The sequence below is a fragment of the Aulonocara sp. 'chitande type north' Nkhata Bay genome, linkage group LG13 (assembly GCF_057382095.1).
Source record: "Aulonocara sp. 'chitande type north' Nkhata Bay isolate Kocher_YH1m ecotype deep benthic linkage group LG13, A_spYH_male_GT1.1, whole genome shotgun sequence".
NCBI classification, from domain to species: Eukaryota; Metazoa; Chordata; class Actinopteri; order Cichliformes; family Cichlidae; genus Aulonocara; species Aulonocara sp. 'chitande type north' Nkhata Bay.
The window spans coordinates 2,063,055-2,082,009 of NC_141356.1; the positions used below are offsets into that span (position 1 = coordinate 2,063,055).

General features: G+C 42.1%; 1 protein-coding gene across 8 annotated transcripts in view; it reads left to right on the forward strand.

The window, feature by feature from the left end:
• The window catches only part of ltbp1 (latent transforming growth factor beta binding protein 1), a 136,581-nt gene extending 118,898 nt beyond the window's left edge, over positions 1 to 17,683 (forward strand). For all 8 annotated transcript variants that reach the window (XM_086258230.1, XM_086258234.1, XM_086258231.1 and 5 more), the window contains 8 exons: positions 7,636 to 7,773; positions 8,619 to 8,780; positions 9,223 to 9,312; positions 9,640 to 9,768; positions 12,047 to 12,220; positions 13,240 to 13,392; positions 13,811 to 13,960; positions 14,050 to 17,683. In XM_086258230.1, the coding sequence (XP_086114356.1) occupies positions 7,636 to 7,773; positions 8,619 to 8,780; positions 9,223 to 9,312; positions 9,640 to 9,768; positions 12,047 to 12,220; positions 13,240 to 13,392; positions 13,811 to 13,960; positions 14,050 to 14,231 (1,178 nt within the window). In that variant the 3' untranslated portion in view covers positions 14,232 to 17,683. The remainder of the gene's footprint in view (positions 1 to 7,635; positions 7,774 to 8,618; positions 8,781 to 9,222; positions 9,313 to 9,639; positions 9,769 to 12,046; positions 12,221 to 13,239; positions 13,393 to 13,810; positions 13,961 to 14,049) is intronic.
• The last annotated feature ends 1,272 nt before the right edge of the window (positions 17,684 to 18,955 follow it).

Consider the following 18,955-nt stretch of genomic DNA (forward strand, 5'->3'; position numbering starts at 1 on the left):
GGAGGGAAAACAGTACACCTCTCTGAACAGTGTCTGGGAGGCTGTGGTTGCTGCTGCACGCAATGTTGATGGTGAACAGATCAAAACACTGACAGGATCCATGGATGGCAGGCTTTTGAGTGTCCTTGCAAAGAAAGGTGGCTATATTGGTCGCTGATTTGTTTTTGTTTTGTTTTTGAATGTCAGAAATGTATATTTGTGAATGTGGAGATGTTATATTGGTTTCACTGGTAAAAATAAATAATTGAAATGGGTATATATTGTTGTTTGTTAAGTTGCCTAATAATTATGCACAGTAATAGTCACCTGCACACACAGATATCCCCCTAAAATAGCTAAAACTAAAAACAAACTAAAAACTACTTCCAAAAACATTCAGCTTTGATATTAATGAGTTTTTTGGGTTCATTGAGAACATGGTTGTTGTTCAATAATAAAATTATTCCTCAAAATACAACTTGCCTAATAATTCTGCACTCCCTGTAATATTACTAGTATGTCATCTTTCCTAAGAGCTTAATATCTCTGTAATCCATCCATCCATCCATTTTCATCCGCTTTGTCCGGGGCCGGGTCGCGGGGGCAGCAGCCTAAGCAAAGAGGCCCAGACCTCCCTCTCCCCAGCCACCTCCTCCAGCTTATCCGGGGGAATACCAAGGCGTTCCCAGGCCAGCCGAGAGATATAATCTCTCCAGCGTGTCCTGGGTCTGCCCCGGGGCCTCCTCCCGGTGGGACATGCCTGGAACACCTCACCCAGGAGGTGCCCAGGGGGCATCCTTGTCAGATGCCCGAACCACCTCAGCTGGCTCCTTTCGATGTGGAGCAGCAGCTGCTCTACTCTGAGCCCCTCCCGGATGGCCGAACTTCTCACCCTATCTCTAAGGGAGAGGCCAGCCACCCTTCGGAGGAAGCTCATTTCTGCCGCTTGTATCCGCGATCTCGTTCTTTCGGTCACTACCCACAGCTCGTGGCCATAGGTGAGGGTAGGGACGTAGATCGACCGGTAAATTGAGAGCTTCGCTTTTACACTCAGCTCCCTCTTCACCACGACGGACCGGTGCAGCGTCCGCATTACTGCAGCTGCAGCCCCAATCCGTCTGTCGATCTCCGGCTCCCTTCTCCCATCACTCGCGAACAAGACCCCGAGATACTTGAACTCCTCCACTTGGGGCAGGAACTCATCCCCGACCCGGAGTGGGCACTCCACCCTTTTCCGGCTGAGAACCATGGCCTCAGATTTGGAGGTGCTGATCCTCATTCCCGCTGCTTCACACTCGGCTGCGAACCGTTCCAGTGCGAGCTGGAGGCCCTCACCCGATGAAGCCAACAGAACCACATCATCTGCAAAAATCAGAGATGAGATTCTGAGGCCACCAAAGCGAAAGCCCTCCGCCACTTGGCTGCGCCTAGAAATCCTGTCCATAAAAATTATGAACCGGAGACAAAGGGCAGCCCTGGCGGAGCCCATCACCCACCGGGAACGAGTCCGACTTATTGCCGGCAATGCGAACCAAGCTCTTGCAACGGTTGTATAGGGATCGAATGGCCCGTAGCAATGGGCCAGACACCCCATATTCCCGCAACACCTCCCACAGGACACCCCGAGGGACACGGTCGAATGCCTTCTCCAAGTCCACAAAACACATGTAGACTGGTTGGGCAAACTCCCATGCACCCTCAAGTATCCTGGAGAGGATAAAGAGCTGGTCCAGTGTTCCGCGACCAGGACGAAAACCGCATTGTTCCTCCTGTATCCGAGGTTCGACTAACGGACGAACTCTCCTTTCCAGCACCCTGGCATAGACTTTCCCAGGGAGGCTGAGGAGTGTGATCCCCCTGTAGTTGGAACACACCCTCCGGTCCCCTTTCTTGAAGATGGGGACCACCACCCCGGTCTGCCAGTCCACAGGTACTGCCCCTGATCTCCACGCAACATTGCAGAGGCGTGTCAACCAGGACAGCCCTACAACGTCCAGAGCCTTCAGGAACTCGGGGCGGACCTCATCAACACCAGGGGCTCTGCCACCAAGGAGTTGTTTAACTGCCTCAGTGACCTCGCCCCCGGAAATTGGCGGGTCATTCCCCTCATCCCCAGACTCTGCTTCCTCCTCGGAAGACGTGTCAGTGGGATTAAGGAGGTCCTCGAAGTATTCCTTCCACCGCCTGACTATTTTCTCAGTCGACATCAGCAGCGCTCCGCCAGCACTATACACAGTGCAGGTAGAGCACCGCTTTCCCCTCCTGAGACGTCTGACGGTTTGCCAGAATCTCTTCGAGGCAGCCCGAAAGTCTTTTTCCATGGCCTCTCCGAACTCCTCCCACACCCGAGTTTTTGCTTCAGCCACTGCCCGAGCCGCATTCCGCTTGGCCTGTCGATACCTGTCGTAATCTCTGTAATATTTCTGTTAAACCCTGAGCAACTCATCAAGCAACTTGAGTGAAGAGTGAATATTAAAAGAAAGTTTATGTGTTTATTTCTGACTTATGAATTTGGCAGTTAGTTTACATTTTTTCAAAAGGGGCTTCCCCTTAACCACGACTATACTGTACCTTCCAAGTGGAAGGAAGCTTTAAATAAAGGTTACTTTGTTTCCTTGGAGATCAGAATATGCAAGCACAAGAGCTTGATACTTGTCTTGAATGAATAGACTATTTGCTCCTCTGGTTGCTGTGTGTTAGGATGTAGTGTAGGCCATCTCCTAAGTGGGAGATTGGTGGATCCATCCCAGGCTGCATGCCGACGTTTCCTTGGACAAAATACTAAATCCCAAGATCCTCTGTGATGCTTTCATCGGGGTGTGAAAGCACTTGCCTGTAGAGAAAAAAGTGCTTGTGTGAATATGGGTGAAGTTGAATAAAGTGCTATAAGAGAACCAGTCAATTTACCATTAGACTGGACTTCAGCTACTGAAATCCTCAAAGTCGTCCCAAGAGCACCCATCAGGTGTATCAGCTACAGTGGGGCAAAAAAGTATTTAGTCAGCCACCGATTGTGCAAGTTCCCCCACTTAAAATGATGACAGAGGTCAGTAATTTGCACCAGAGGTACACTTCAACTGTGAGAGACAGAATGTGAAAAAAAAATCCATGAATCCACATGGTAGGATTTGTAAAGAATTTATTCGTGAATCAGGGTGGAAAATAAGTATTTGGTCAATAACAAAAATACAACTCAATACTTTGTAACATAACCTTTGTTGGCAATAACAGAGGTCAAACGTTTACTATAGGTCTTTACCAGGTTTGCACACACAGTAGCTGGTATTTTGGCCCATTCCTCCATGCAGATCTTCTCGAGAGCAGTGATGTTTTGGGGCTGTCGCCGAGCAACACGGACTTTCAACTCCCGCCACAGATTTTCTATGGGGTTGAGGTCTGGAGACTGGCTAGGCCACTCCAGGACCTTCAAATGCTTCTTACGGAGCCACTCCTTTGTTGCCCGGGCGGTGTGTTTTGGATGATTGTCATGTTGGAAGACCCAGCCTCGTTTCATCTTCAAAGTTCTCACTGATGGAAGGAGGTTTTGGCTCAAAATCTCACGATACATGGCCCCATTCATTCTGTCCTTAACACGGATCAGTCGTCCTGTCCCCTTGGCAGAAAAACAGCCCCATAGCATGATGTTTCCACCCCCATGCTTCACAGTAGGTATGGTGTTCTTGGGATGCAACTCAGTATTCTTCTTCCTCCAAACACGACGAGTTGAGTTTATACCAAAAAGTTCTACTTTGGTTTCATCTGACCACATGACATTCTCCCAATCCTCTGCTGTATCATCCATGTGCTCTCTGGCAAACTTCAGACGGGCCTGGACATGCACTGGCTTCAGCAGCGGAAGACGTCTGGCACTGCGGGATTTGATTCCCTGCCGTTGTAGTGTGTTACTGATGGTGACCTTTGTTACTTTGGTCCCAGCTCTCTGCAGGTCATTCACCAGGTCCCCCCGTGTGGTTCTGGGATCTTTGCTCACCGTTCTCATGATCATTTTGACCCCACGGGATGAGATCTTGCGTGGAGCCCCAGATCGAGGGAGATTATCAGTGGTCTTGTATGTCTTCCATTTTCTGATGATTGCTCCCACAGTTGATTTTTTCACACCAAGCTGCTTGCCTATTGTAGATTCACTCTTCCCAGTCTGCTGCAGGTCTACAATACTTTTCCTGGTGTCCTTCGAAAGCTCTTTGGTCTTGGCCATGGCGGAGTTTGGAGTCTGACTGTTTGAGGCTGTGGACAGGTGTCTTTTATACAGATGATGAGTTCAAACAGGTGCCATTCATACAGGTAACGAGTGGGGGACAGAAAAGCTTCTTACAGAAGACGTTACAGGTCTGTGAGAGCCAGAGATTTTCCTTGTTTGAGGTGACCAAATACTTATTTTCCACCCTAATTTACGAATAAATTCTTTACAAATCCTACCATGTGAATTCATGGATTTTTTTTTTCACATTCTGTCTCTCACAGTTGAAGTGTACCTCTGGTGCAAATTACTGACCTCTGTCATCATTTTAAGTGGGGGAACTTGCACAATCGGTGGCTGACTAAATACTTTTTTGCCCCACTGTATATGAAGCATAAAGAGGTCCATCTCTAACAGAAAAGTATGTTGGAATTGGTGGATCTACTGATACAGATTGCTGAGAAGGATAAGCAAATTTACCTCCTAGAAAAGAGAACAGAGGACTTGGAAAAACGACACTAGGATGAATGAAATCATTATTGCAGGGTTGGAAGTTAAACCCCACTTGTTGAAAATGGAGGGAACCCAGTGAGTCGAGGTGACAGGATTCCTTTAGTATATAAACAACATCAGGCTTTATCACCACAGAAAAAAAGTGTGACAAACCAGCAACAATAATGACATTTGTAACCCCCCAAAAAAGAAACTGTCCTCCTAAAACAAGAAAATAAATGAATTAGAAAGAAAATAAACTGTGTATTTGAATGACACAGTTTATTTTCAGCGAAATGCAGACACTGCCAGGAATTCAGTTTTTGAAGAATTACAGTTTTTTCTGATGGCTTAAGCTCATTTTTTGTAACTATTGACTATTTTTGCAAAACTCTACACAGAAATAAGAAAACCCTTCACCAAATCAGCAAAACATTGAAGTTTTCTTACAAAAGCTAATAACCCTTGCTTAACTCTCCAAACCTTCGTAAAAATGGTGTTTTCGTATCAAACAGTTAACACAAGCTATCACATTAATAAGCACATAATGCACCAACTACACACTGAAGGTATGAATAGAAAACACGTCTGGCCTTTGCTTTCTCTGTGCACAAAGTAGGCCATGTCAGTTTGAGGTCATACTTTTGTCATAGGTCCGTAAACATGGAGGGATCCAAACTTCAAGTACTGGTGTTTATTCACACACATCAAAATAAACACAAGTGTTTATTTCCAAGTCAAAACAAAATAGTAATTTCACTGAGGAAAGAAAAGAAATCAGTCTACATCGTGTCGTCTCTCTGGGTCCGGCCACAAAATTGTGTCTACATCACATGCAATGTCCTCTAGTCCAAGGCACCGGGGAAATTATCTTGTGGAATGGCGCATCCAGGCCTGACATGATGCCTGGTCAATATCCCCACATGCCTCCTCCATTGCCTGTAAAAGGGCTATGCGTTGATGGGGATGACGGTCACAGACCTTCCAGCGCCAGGCAGAGAAGAACTCTTCAATTGGATTCAAGAATGGAGAGTATGGGTGGAGGTTGAGTACAGTGAAGAGTGGGTGATCTGTAAACCGGTTGCGGACCAAAGCAGCCCTATGGAAACTAACATTGTCCCATATGATAACGTATCTGGTCTGCTCTGGTCTCTGAACATTAGTGAGCATGTCCTGTAAGGTGTCCAGGAATGTAATGTGTGTATTGTTATATGGGCCCATGGTTGCATGATGGTGAGCAACACTATTTTGACTTATAGCTGCACACATAGTTGTGTTACCACCACGTTGTCCTGGGACATGATTATGGCACGGTGTCCAATAATGTTCCTGCCACGTCTCCTTGTCTTAGTGAGGTGAAAACCAGCCTCATCCACAAAAAACTGCTCACGACCCATCTGCCTCTAGCTCCATCGCTCTGTAGACAAGACAAAACAAATTCAGCACAGCAGGCACATGCACAGCACTACAGTGTGCACTTCCAGATTCAGTACCAGTGATACTATAGCTTACCTGCACATATCGCAGCTGTTTTACACGTTCACTGTTTCTTTCAAAAGGTGCTCTGTAGATTTGTTTCATTCGGATTCTGTTGCGGGCAAGTACACGACCTCATACAGAAATGCTCACATTTTGTATGTTTTGGAAGGTGGAATCATCCTCAATTATGCGCTGCTGAATTTTGCGTAGCCTTATGGAATTATTTGCAATCACCGTATTGACTATATGAGTTTCTTGGTCTGCAGTGAACATGCTTCCTCTGCCCCCAGCATCTGCTCGTCTAGCAATTCTGTAAAGTAACAATTTCAGTATTTTTACATCTATGGTATTGTCGTGTTCCTCATTAGCATACGGCAGTGCTACAAATCCTAGTGCAAAGTGACTGTGCTCACCGATTCTCATTTCAAGATGTCCTTATGATGCTCGCTACAGTGTAGCGGCTCGAGTTAGGCTGAACCCGTTGGCCAGCTTCCCTCAGGGTCATTCCACGGTTGATTACATGGTCCACTATTGTAGCTCTGATGTCATCAGTAATTCTATTTCTTACTCTTCTTACCCTTCATCTTCCCCCTCCTCATCCTCCTCTTGCTCCTCCTTGTCCTCTTTCTCTAACTTCACCTCCTTGTCCTTGCCATCCTCTTCGTCCTACTTCTTCACCTCCACGTCCTCTTCCTCGGCCTCCTCTAATTCTCACTCTTCTCACTCTTCCTGCTCACTCCATTGTACTCCACACGGACAGCTTACCTGTAGCTTATTTATAGTGCTTAGGCTGATTGCAAAGTGAACTAATTATCTGAAACAGTTTCCACATGTGGCAGTGTGCCAGACAGTTGGCAAAATAGTGTAAATAATAGTGTCTAAATGTGTCTATGCTCTATTTGTGAGTATAGATATTTTTTAAAATCCAAATAGATGTAAAATGACAGAAGATGAATCAGCCTGTATTTAAAAATCACTAAAGCTAGCAGGATCACAGCTCACTGTGCAACTTCAACAGATAACACACTAATGATATACACCAGGGGTGGGCAACTCCAGGCCTCAAGGGCCGGTGTCCTGCAGGTTTCAGATGTGTCCTTGATCCAACACAGCTGATTTAAATGGCTAAATGACCTCCTCAACATGTCTTGAAGTTCTCCAGAGGCCTGGTGATGAACTAATCATTTGATTCAGGTGTGGTGACCTAGGGTGAGATCTAAACCCTGCAGGACACCGATCCTTGAGGCCTGGAGTTCCCCACCCTGATATAGGAAGAATGGGTAGTATCATATAAGTCTCTTCCTCTTCCTACTCCTTTTCAAACATAAAATTTGAGTCACTTATATACAATCGATTAACATATTTCGTATTTAGGTTTTTTTTTCTGTTTTGTGTTTATCAGCTACTTAGCTTAACTATCAAAGCAAATGAACTTCATTCAAATATGAACAAATCTTCTATTAATACATTCTTTGACTTTTCCACAGATGTGGATGAGTGTGCGCTGCTGGGCAATGTCTGTGGAGAGGCGCAGTGCGTAAACAGGGATGGTAAATTCCAGTGCGAGTGTCCTAGTGGCCAAGAATACAACGGCATGATCGCCAAGTGCGAGCCGATTCCCACAGGTGACTTCAGATTGACAAATAAGTTGAAGATAGACCAATGCACAGCTGGTTTCATTACACTGCCATTGACACCGTCCCATGAAAATAACAGTGGGTTCCTTTCAACACATGAAAGAACGACGAGGCTCCATAACTACGTCCAGACATTACTGTACAAGTGTAGAATTTATTTTCATATAAACAACTGTGTTTTTTCTGGCATCTTATTGAATAATCTGATCAGTGAAGCTTTTGTCAAACCAAAGTAAGTAAAGCGATCCTTAAAATGTATTAATCCCCAAGACCTGCTCCAGTTGTGATATCATGGAGGCGATTAGTTGCATTTAACTTCATTGCTAGAAACATAAATGTTGCAGGAGCTGATATTGTTCTTCTTACAGTTATTTGTCTGCATTCAGCAGTCTGTATTGTGCTGTTTAAATGGGACTTTTAAACACTGATAAAGAAGAACAACCTCCTCTCCTTAAATAGCTCCTGCACTGGTGACGGTACAGGCAGGAAATCTTTATACGTTATATATTTCTCCAACTTAGTACCAAATCTTGAAATGGAGAAATTGTACTGATTTGTAGTTGCTTTCTTATTTCTTAGATTGCCCAGTTTATATACAGTATATAAGCCAAAACAGTTTTCTCGCCTCCAGGTTTTCTGTCGCGTTGTGCAGTCCACTGCACATGCTCATGAGCTTTTTGGGAGGCTTTTTTCATTGCAACACTACAAGTACATATATAATAATAATGCTCATTTTATTTATATTGTAGCTTTAAGAATGAAGTTTGCAAAGTGCTTTGACAGAAAAGTAAAAGAATAGTAGGGCTGACTGAACTCCTTCATTTGTCTTTCAGCACCGTTGGTGGAGCGGAAGGAGTGCTACTACCGTCTGAATGACGAGAACCTGTGTGAGAGTGTACTGACCAGCCATGTTACACTGCAGGAGTGCTGCTGCACGCTGGGAGCTGGCTGGGGTGATAACTGTGAGGTGCATCCCTGTCCTGTCAATGGCACAGGTAAGCTCAAGGAGGATAATGAAATATACATAGTGTTCTCACCAGAGGCACCTACACAGTATTCTGAGAGGGTTTAAAAATCCCAGCATACCACATTTGAACAAAAAGGTTGCTTTTCATTATCCAAAGCAAGGTGACTAGGATGAAAAACACAACCTCCTCACCTTTTTTCACATTATGTCTCCCTATAGCTCCTCTCAGTATATTATCTCCTCGTGGTCCTGAGGTAAATGGAAAGCTTTATAGAGTGCTTTTTAGTCTTACTGACCAATTAAAGTGCTGTATACTACAACCCACTTTGAAAAAATTCAATTCAATTTTCAGTGCAAAAAAGTTGCACCGAAACTGTTTTCTTGACATGAAAACCACAACACATACTGGGTTTATATCTTACCCAGTGTGCATACAGGATTGTTGCAAACATGTGTCTGTCCTCTTACAGACCAGTTTAACCAGATGTGTCCATCTGGAAGAGGTTTTATTCCCAATGGAGACTTCCTGTATGGAGTACCCACTTCTGATGTCTACAGGGGTAAGAAAAGTCTACAGCCATTCATATCATGCATATAAACCTAACACAGATTATTTTTACTCAGTCATAGGAAACGTTTTATAGTATGCTGAGCAAAGATTTTTAAATCAACTGAATGGATTTTTTTGTCTTGTTCACACAGCTTTGAAACAGTGTGTAGTTATGCTGCAGAAAGATGCATTTCTCTTAGCAGAGGCCAAATCAGGCTTTAGTTTAGCTGTAAAACATGTTAATATAGTATTTTATGGCACTCACTGTACAGATAGTACTGTGTAGTGGCTAAGGCCTGTATTAAGGAGACTGTATTAATACTGTGTGTGTTTTCAGATGGAGATGAATGTTCACTGTTTGGTCAGGAGGTGTGTAAAGGAGGCTTCTGCATGAATACTGAGGGTAGCTACGAGTGTTACTGCAAGACCGGACAGGACTACGACCCCATCAAACTGGAGTGCAGAGGTGAGGAAAAACAGACAGATGTGCACACAGAGAAAGGAGCCAAGTGTTATCGTTGCTCAGATAATACGGTATTTACTGACACAACTAACAGTATCAGTTTACAGAGAGTAAATCACAGGCAGTGTGTGTCCATGGTCACATTTGATCCTGGGATGGTGTGATTACATGTCCCGTGTTTTACACTCTGCTTGATTTAGCTGAAGGGCTCACAAAGTCCTGACAGAGTGACGCAGTTTCATGCACCCTGACTTACTAAATACACCTTCTCCACCAACACGGTTGAGAAGCACTGAAGGGTTAGGGTTGTAGAAATGTTTCATTGTATGATGAAAGGTCAAAAGAACCTGGAATCAATTTGCAGCATTTAGCATTTGTTCCACGTCGTGGCATAACATCCTCTAAGTTGTGGTGTTTTTCTCTGCCTGTCTTTACTGTAGACGTCGATGAGTGTCTGGATGAGTCGCTGTGTGTGTTGATGGGAAGTGTTTGAACACAGATGGCTCATACATGTGTTTGTGTATAAGCCCCACGATTCCCCATTGGGAACCGCCGCATCTTCCATCCTGAGGTGGCTGGAAAGTTTTCTGTTCGCCATTTCAAGACCACATAATTACATAAAAAAAAAAAAGTCACGTTTTTTCAAATCTAAATGTCGCCATTCTTCTTCATGTGGTCATCTATGAAACCTAACCGCCAGTGCCAAAACTAACTTTTAGCTACTGATGTAAAATCATTTCAGTTTATCGCACAATTAAATGTAATTGTTCACTTCTTTAAAGCATTTTTTGAATGACAGTGTCATGAAATAGAAAGCACACCGTTTTGGGAATGCATCGTCTCATCTTTTGATTCAGGAGCCAGCTTTTGATTTTTTTTTAAAGTCCTATTGTGACCCCTGCTGGCACTGACATAAAACTGCAGATTACTCCCTGTATTCAAGAATGAAAAATCATGACTCAGAATCCTGTTTGTCTTCCCATATTTTTTTTCTCAAAACAATATATTAATTTTTAATATGACATTATTTAAACTGTAAAATGTTTTTCTATCTAACGGTGTTAATGTTATGTTATGTATTTACTTTGAACTTTTTCCTAGGATGCACTCTTACCGGTATTATACTGTATGTTATTAACTCAAGTTGCTTAATGTTGGGAAAACAAACAACTACATGAGGGATCGTTGTCCAGCTTCATATCCATGTGGTAGACATATGACTGACTTGTCTCTCTGAGTGAGAACAACATATTTTCCTACTGCCACATTTCGGCTTAACCTCCTGTAGCCACGGCACATATTTCACAATAGAAAAATCACACGGCACACCACCAAAAAAAATATCACAAAAAGCACATTGATTATTTTTCTCCACGCATCAGGTATAGTGGAATTGGCTTGGTTTGTCCCCAGTATACCTTTTTTGCTTCTTCTAACCACTACTCATGTTCGGGCCTTCATCTGGGTGGGAATTTCTCCCGGACCCGGGTCAGACTGACCACTTTTTCTTTCAAAAATGTATCTATTGTTATTACACTGTGCTGTCTAATTCATAGCATGACTATTATGTAATTTCTTCTTCATCTTCTTCTGTGTTATTGGCTGTTGGCGACCCATTTATTTAGAGCAGGAAGTTGTACTGCCCTCTAGTGGAAGAGAATGTAATTGTTCTGCCCGTTACTCACGCTGATTGCTTAGAGTACCAATCAGGTGGAACCAGATAAGCTTCCACGGCACACCTGATCATTTCTCACGACACGCCTGCGGCACAGCACTTGGGAAACACTGCTCTACATCATTCTACACAATATATTCCTTAATGTTCACGTGGACTTACAACTAGAAGTAAAAACAAAACAGCTGTTTATCTTTTTTAAATGAGCTCTATAACTGTAAATAATACTGTATATAAAAAACAGAATTCAATATGAATATTCCCTGGGTTAATGTCTTAAAGTGTCTGTAAAGGAGCTTTGCAAACACTTTCTGGGTGTCGACATGCAGTTATGTGTACTGATAGACTTTACATGAAGTCTGTAGATATTACCTGAAGATTGATAAAGCAAAGTGTGTGATGTTTTGCGTATACCTACTCCTCATCAGATCCATTTAATCTCTTGATTTTTATTTTTATACATTTTTTCAGCACATCTTCTCCCCCACTTTGTGCGTGGCGTGTGTTTTCCATTTTAAATTCCATGTGCTGCAAGACATTTATCCTTATGTTAGAAAGTACACCAAGCTTATCAAAGTTTATAGGTGACAATGTGTGTGTTTGCAGACCAACGTGAAACGGAGGAGATAGACTATGGGGACATCTGCTGGCAAGAGGTCAGAAATATGATGTGCATCAATCCACTTGGTCCTAACCAGAAGACCACGTACACCGAGTGCTGCTGTCTGCACGGATATGCCTGGGGCATGCAATGTGCCCTGTGTCCTTCCAGAGACACAGGTACACCCACCCACACACACGTTGCATTTATAAATCAGATGATATGTCAGTGATGTCAGTTTTGTGGGACTGTTGGAGCTTTATGAGAACTGACACAAACAACTGTTCCATTGAATTAAAAAATGACAAGTGAGATGAATATTTTAAACATTCATTTTATCTTTGTGGTTTTTGTGAATTACTAGGTTACACTACATCTCTGACAATGTTTCAGTGTAGGGGCGTTTAATTAAATTACCGTTTATTTCTGTGGAAATTCAGAACTGATAAAACAAAGCGATTTAAACAAAATGCCTTCGGGTATTAAATAATTCATGTGTTTGAAATGTGAACGTGTCGGAAAAAACTGTTCCACAAGGCCTGCTTATCTCACTGTTAGCATCACTTACATGCAGTTATGAATCCTTCATCATCATGTCAGCTGATAACGCCCAGGTAAAACAGTACCTGCCATAAGATTTACCTGATTCATATGTACACATAATGTATGTAGTGGAAACTGCAGGTGCAGATTCCTGACCTACATAGAAGTATAAGCTTTAAGTCTACATATATTCCAACTACATTAGTGGATCTACAGAAGTTGGAAACTCAAAATAAAAGTGCTGTTTCTCTCATACAAGAGGTGGTAGATTTAGCTCCAAGAAACCAGATTATTTCCAGACCTTGTGTTGAGGAATTCTGATGTTGTAACTCAAGAATTGGTTCTGTCAAATGTACCGAGTGTTTAGAAAGAACTGCATTGTTTGTTGCTTACTTTCCCCATCATATTAGACTTTGCCCTATTTATTGTTTTTTGTAGAGTTCCAGGTAAAGGAGGAGCTGTAATATGGGAGTAAAGCTTACATTTAAGACTTAAAGGGAAATACAAAGTTTTTAAGAACAGGGATTTGTTTCCAGGCAAAAAAAAGGTCTTAAATAGTGTCTGTAGGGATCATTGCATCATTGAACAGCTCCAGGTCCTGGCATTTCTTACTCAGTGATTTGTCGTTTTTCTCACTCTCTCTCTCTCGTCTCAGAGGACTACGCCTCCATGTGTAACCTTCCTCTGAGTGGTGGGCGGCGGCCGTACGGTCGTGACGCTCTTGTTGCAGGTCCAGTTCATGAATATGCTGTGACACCAGACTATTCTCTATCACTTGAAGCACGTCCCCACTATGATATTGAAGAGTGTGAGTATTTCTGCAGTTTTGATGTTAACAGAAGTACAGAATAGTGCTACAAGAAAGGATTGTTTTATCAATATTCACTTTCATGACATCTTCACAAATAAGTTCTTCCATTTGCAATTGAAAAGCCCAGAAGTTCACTTTTATCATACTTCAAAAAAATGTAATTGTGAGCCCAGCTGCTTTCATCCATATAGTGTATGACCTGTGCCATAGAGGGCAGCTGCTTTCATCCATATAGTGTATGACCTGTGCCATAGAGGGCAGCTGCTTTCATCCATATAGTGTATGACCTGTGCCATAGAGGGCAGCTGCTTTCATCCATATAGTGTATGACCTGTGCCATAGAGGGCAGCTGCTTTCATCCAGGAATGGTGTCTTCTCTGATATTAAGTGAAACACTGTGTTTTACGTGGCTCAGACCCATACAGAGCTTTTGAGGGTTTGCGAGCAGAGGAGTGCGGAATACTGAACGGCTGCGAGAACGGTCGGTGTGTCCGGGTTCAGGAGGGTTACACGTGTGACTGCTTTGATGGATATACGCTGGACCTGTCCCGCATGACCTGCATTGGTAGGAGAGCAAACACGCATACAGCCTAAACTGTAACACAAAGAAAACATTTTGATCCAACCTTCTTTTTCTGTCACATCTGTCCACAGATGTTAACGAGTGTTTAGAACTAAACAACCGGATGTCACTGTGTAAAAACGCCAGGTGCATCAATAATGTGGGCTCCTACCAGTGTGTGTGTCTTCCAGGCTTTAAGGCCTCTGACAAACCCAACTACTGCGTGGAGGCGGAAAAACACCAGACATCCACACACACAGTGAGCGTGGACTGACCAGGAGGCGACAAGAGACACCAAAACCACATGCATAATCTTGTATTACTATACTTGTGAGGACGTCCTCACACCACTTTCACTCATTCTCAAAATGTCAACAGCAATCTTAATTTGAACTGCTGGCCTTGGTTGTAGCATACAGCAACAATCCCAAAGTAACAAAAGTTAGAATAAGTTAGTGTTGGTTAGTGTACCTTTATTTCTTTTATACATTTCTGGAGGCATAATTCTTTTAAGGGCACTATAATTAGAAATGCAGTAATTTTTTTTGTGGCAGCGTGTGGAACCTGTCACTCTTCCTCGTGGAAAGTGAAAAGCCAGAGGCAGCAAAATCAATAGCACCAAGCAGACATCACTCAAAACAAATAAGACACTGGTCAAGCCAGAGACGGCATGGAAAGAGCAGCTGGCCTGGAAGTGGGTTGCAAAGCAGCTTACAGATGCATAGCAACTGTGAGTGGGGTAAAAAGCAGAAATGGCAAAGCCCGAGTGATTAGCAAACTGGATGAGTAGATGGGTGTCAGCTAAGCCATCAGCTGAGCTGCCAAAATGATGGTCATATGCTTTGTACCAGCATCTTTTTTCACTCCTGCTTTACAGCCTTATGGTTCACTTCCTCTCACATTTCATTTTGTTGGGCTTTCTTCATTTAGTGCTGTTTGTTTTTGTGTGTTTTTGTTAAATAAAGCCCTCCTATACATTGTATGTAAGTGGTATAAATGCAGGGCCTATTATTATCCATTGTTTTTAATGAATATTTACCAACACCAGCACAAATATTGAATTTGAGTTTTAGTTTTGAACAGATGTATCTTTTAAAGAAAGCCTACGGGGAAATGTTTTTTACACATCATCTAAAGCATCATTGTGGGTGGGTTTCTTTTAGCTAGTTTCCAGATGTATAAAACGATAGATATGGACAAACACAAACTGCTATTTACAAAGAACGTTATGTGCTGTAAAAACACCTAAACAACCATTACACACAGATCATTTTTACTGGAGAAAGAAAGTCTGATAGTGGCAAATTGTGCTTCTTTTCTGCTGCTCTGTATTAAATAACTGAAAACTTGATGTGCAAAAACTCATTGTTGCACGGAGACAGAGTTGTACAAAATCTCTTTTGCTGTTCCAACTGGTCCAAACTTCCAGTGGTTTTCCAAAAACATAAATGTAACAGTTGTGTAACAGTGCCAGTTTGCTAACTGGATTAGCACTGTTGAAAATGTCATTGTGTTTGACTAATCAGCAACACTGAGTTTGGAAAAGCTCCAGAAGATCTAAACATTCAGTGTGACTGGCACATGTGCCAGGGGTTGGACTGTCTTTCACACGCATTCATTTACAGCGCACCAGTACCAGTAGATTTACTAATAAAGAGGTAAAGTAAATGGAATTTGAGGAAGGTTACAGGCAATTAATTGCATTGCTGTTTAACATGTGTCTGTGATTTGTTGATGTGGTAGTTGCCAGTTCATCTGGGATACAAGTGAGTTATCAGAGTAAGTGTTTAGTGCCCTGAGATGTAGCAAAGCTTCGACCTGTAGCTCTTCAGCCCAAATGTTCAGAGACGGTCCTCGGATGTTTCTGGTAAAGGTGTTATTGGGGGTTTTTTCTAAACAGTGAACACAGAAGCCTTTACATGTTTCACTTTCAAATGTTTTGCCTCTTTTTTCCCATATCATGTGTTACATAACATGCTAAAATGTCTGTCCACATAAAGCTATAAATACAACTCAGAGCTGAAGTGTATAAGAGCAAGTCAAAACTGATATGTTGATCAGGTATCACAGGATGGATTTTGTGATTGTTGCAGGAATTGTCTGAGAGTCAGATCCCTTCCTTTGACTTGAATAAATTGCTGCAGCCTCGTATAATATGCAGATTAAAAAAAACTGTTTGCACATTAAGACATGTGGCACACTAACTTCATTAATGTACTGATCCGCCTCCAAAACTCGACGCAGTTTCCATCAGCTTCTCGCAGAAGAACATCGAGATCCTCTTTTAGCTGCCTTTCATTTGGACTGAATGGCCATTCTCTTTCCAGGGAGCGATAAATTTGTGACACCTGCACTTCTTTTGTTATCAGTTCACTAAAAATTGACTACCAATTTAGTGCTTAGTAAATCTGGCCTCTGGTGTGGAGATGCTAATACTCCAAACTGTGTGGTCAACCCAAAGAAGACTTCATGATGCACAGAAAATTCATTCCTGTACCAAATTTTACAACAAATGATCTCGTAGCTTTGGTATTTCCCAAAGCTGGACCAAAGTTGGTTACCTGAGCGAACAGTGTGGCTCCTTTCCTCGGCTCCTGCTGCTAGCATGTCTAATACATGCATCAAGTAACCCTCGGATTTTTTTAACCGCCATATTTATTGTGCTGTGTCACTGATCTGTCACTGCTTTGTGTTTGATTTTTTTGAAAAAGCCATCCGTTATTTCTCTATCCAGCTCAACATCTGATGCCAACAATTGATAAAGCCCATACTTGCAACCTTAAACAAAATGCACGTCAGCCAGTGTGTCTTCTGCCAAAACGCTTTCTGATTTCAGAGAGGATGCTTGGTCCTTAAAAGTATAGAAATACAAGTACTCACACACTCGTCATTAATCAAAGCCCATATATTCTGCACTGTATATGACACACACTAAATGAAACAAACAGTAATTTACTTGAGATGAAGATTCAGCCTAATGTACAACATGGTGCCTACGTGGAGGGGAGAAACTACATAACTGTATAAAATCTATGTCTTGTCTGGTGCTTAATTCTGTGTTTAAGTGGGGTTTTGTGTATATCATAGCAGACCATTTTGCTCATTTATCGTACTGACAAACCCTATGGACTCGTGCTGGGGGATCAAGTTGTATTTTGTACCCAATCAAACTGATTGTGGATATTTAATTCTGTGAAGAAGCCAGCTGTCCAATCCTTTGCTTCCTCCATTGCCATGCCTTTATCTGTTGAAAAAAAACGAGCTTGTCTCTACACCACAGCATCACCAGATATGTAATATGCACTTGTTGTTTTAAAGAAAGTAGCTAATGTCTTTGAAATAAGCTTTTGTAAGGGTGTTCAGATGCAGTTAGAGAACTACTGGTTGTCTGAAACATAGCCAAAGCCACCTTCCATGTCTCTTACAAATATGTTGTTTCTTACAAGCAGGTTGTTGTGTTACCTGGTAGTACTTCCCTCAGTGTCTTGAAGGGACTGAATTCACATGTGTTTTGTTTCCTACTTCTCTTAACTGTATTTCACTGCAAAGTCTTGCCAGGTTGCAAAGCTGCTATGAGGCAGTGATCGGAGAGAAGAACCTTGTGTACATTTAAACAAAAGACAGCTGATGTATTTGTAATATGTACATGAATAAATAGCTTTTTCTATGAATTCATAATACAATGTACATTAAACCCCTTGATAATAAACCACAAATTGTGATATTTAACACCAGCTGCTTGTCTGTTTTTACTAGTTGAAATTTTTTTAGATGATTTTATATCTATGTTCAGTTCAACATGTATTATTTATACACATACATACATACATACATGTTGAACTTAACATGGAGCAGCAACAGAGCTGCTCTAAGACTTTTTTGTCCTGTGCTGGGACCTGAAAGTGGAAACTGACTTGCACAGAAAGAGATTCCTGTGCATGTGTCTGTGATGGAGCCCTGGACCTCACTACTTAAAAATCGTTTAGCATTAAACCTTGCATCTAAATCTATTTCTTCCAGTGTATTGTTAAACACCATCTTGCTCAAGTTGTTCAACTTTTGAATGAGAAACATGTCGAATGCTGTTATGGACCGTGTAAGTTGGGCATAGCATCACTGATGAAACTCAGTAATGAAACTATAGGAACACTGCAACAGATGATTAGCGATTAGCCAACTAGTCACAGTACCATCCTTATACATCTTAGTAGGTACTGCTAAGCAAATGAAAAAGACTGATAAAGTCATACAGAAAACAATTACTTTAATTATTTATTGCTGCCAGTGGTGGTTCTGTAGTCTGCCTATAAGGGAGTTAAAGCCAGAATGAGACACTTTATAGAAAATAAAAACTGATGAATCAGCTACAAAAGAATCTGTTCACTTTGCTTATAGATAAAGTCTGCTCCTCCCCTCTGCAAATATCAGTGAGTAGTCTTGGTACAGATAGAGACAGAGTTGTCTTGCACACCACCCTTTGTTTTCAGTAAATTCTGAATCTATTTCTGGACTGAGTGTGTGGAAAAAAAAAAGCCAGGATGGGAGGGGAATCTTTGGGTAGCAAGATAACCTGCAGCAGTTTGAGTTTTCTGCATATTGCTGGTTATCCTGATGAGTACAACAATAGGATCATGATTTCTGTAGCAGATGTAAGCTGGCAGTGTTCACAGTAAGGTAGGTGCATATCTTAAGATGTGAGTATAATTGGTTATTACTTTAAACCACGCATATACAGCTTGCAGTTAGTTTAGGAAGTAGTCTTATTGCAGGTTATTGTTTTGCTCTGGGATAATGTGGCATATTTGAAACATTTTCTTTTATTCCTACACAGTACTTCCCACCAATCAGGGGTCATACTGTGCTCTGCAAGGGTAAAGTTTGAGCTTGAATGACCAAAGCACCTGACAGGTCATGGTTGCTTTAACAGATGATTTAAAGAAACATCTGGACTCCATTTGGATTATTTCACTTATTTGTAGTTTGTGATGGAACTTAGTG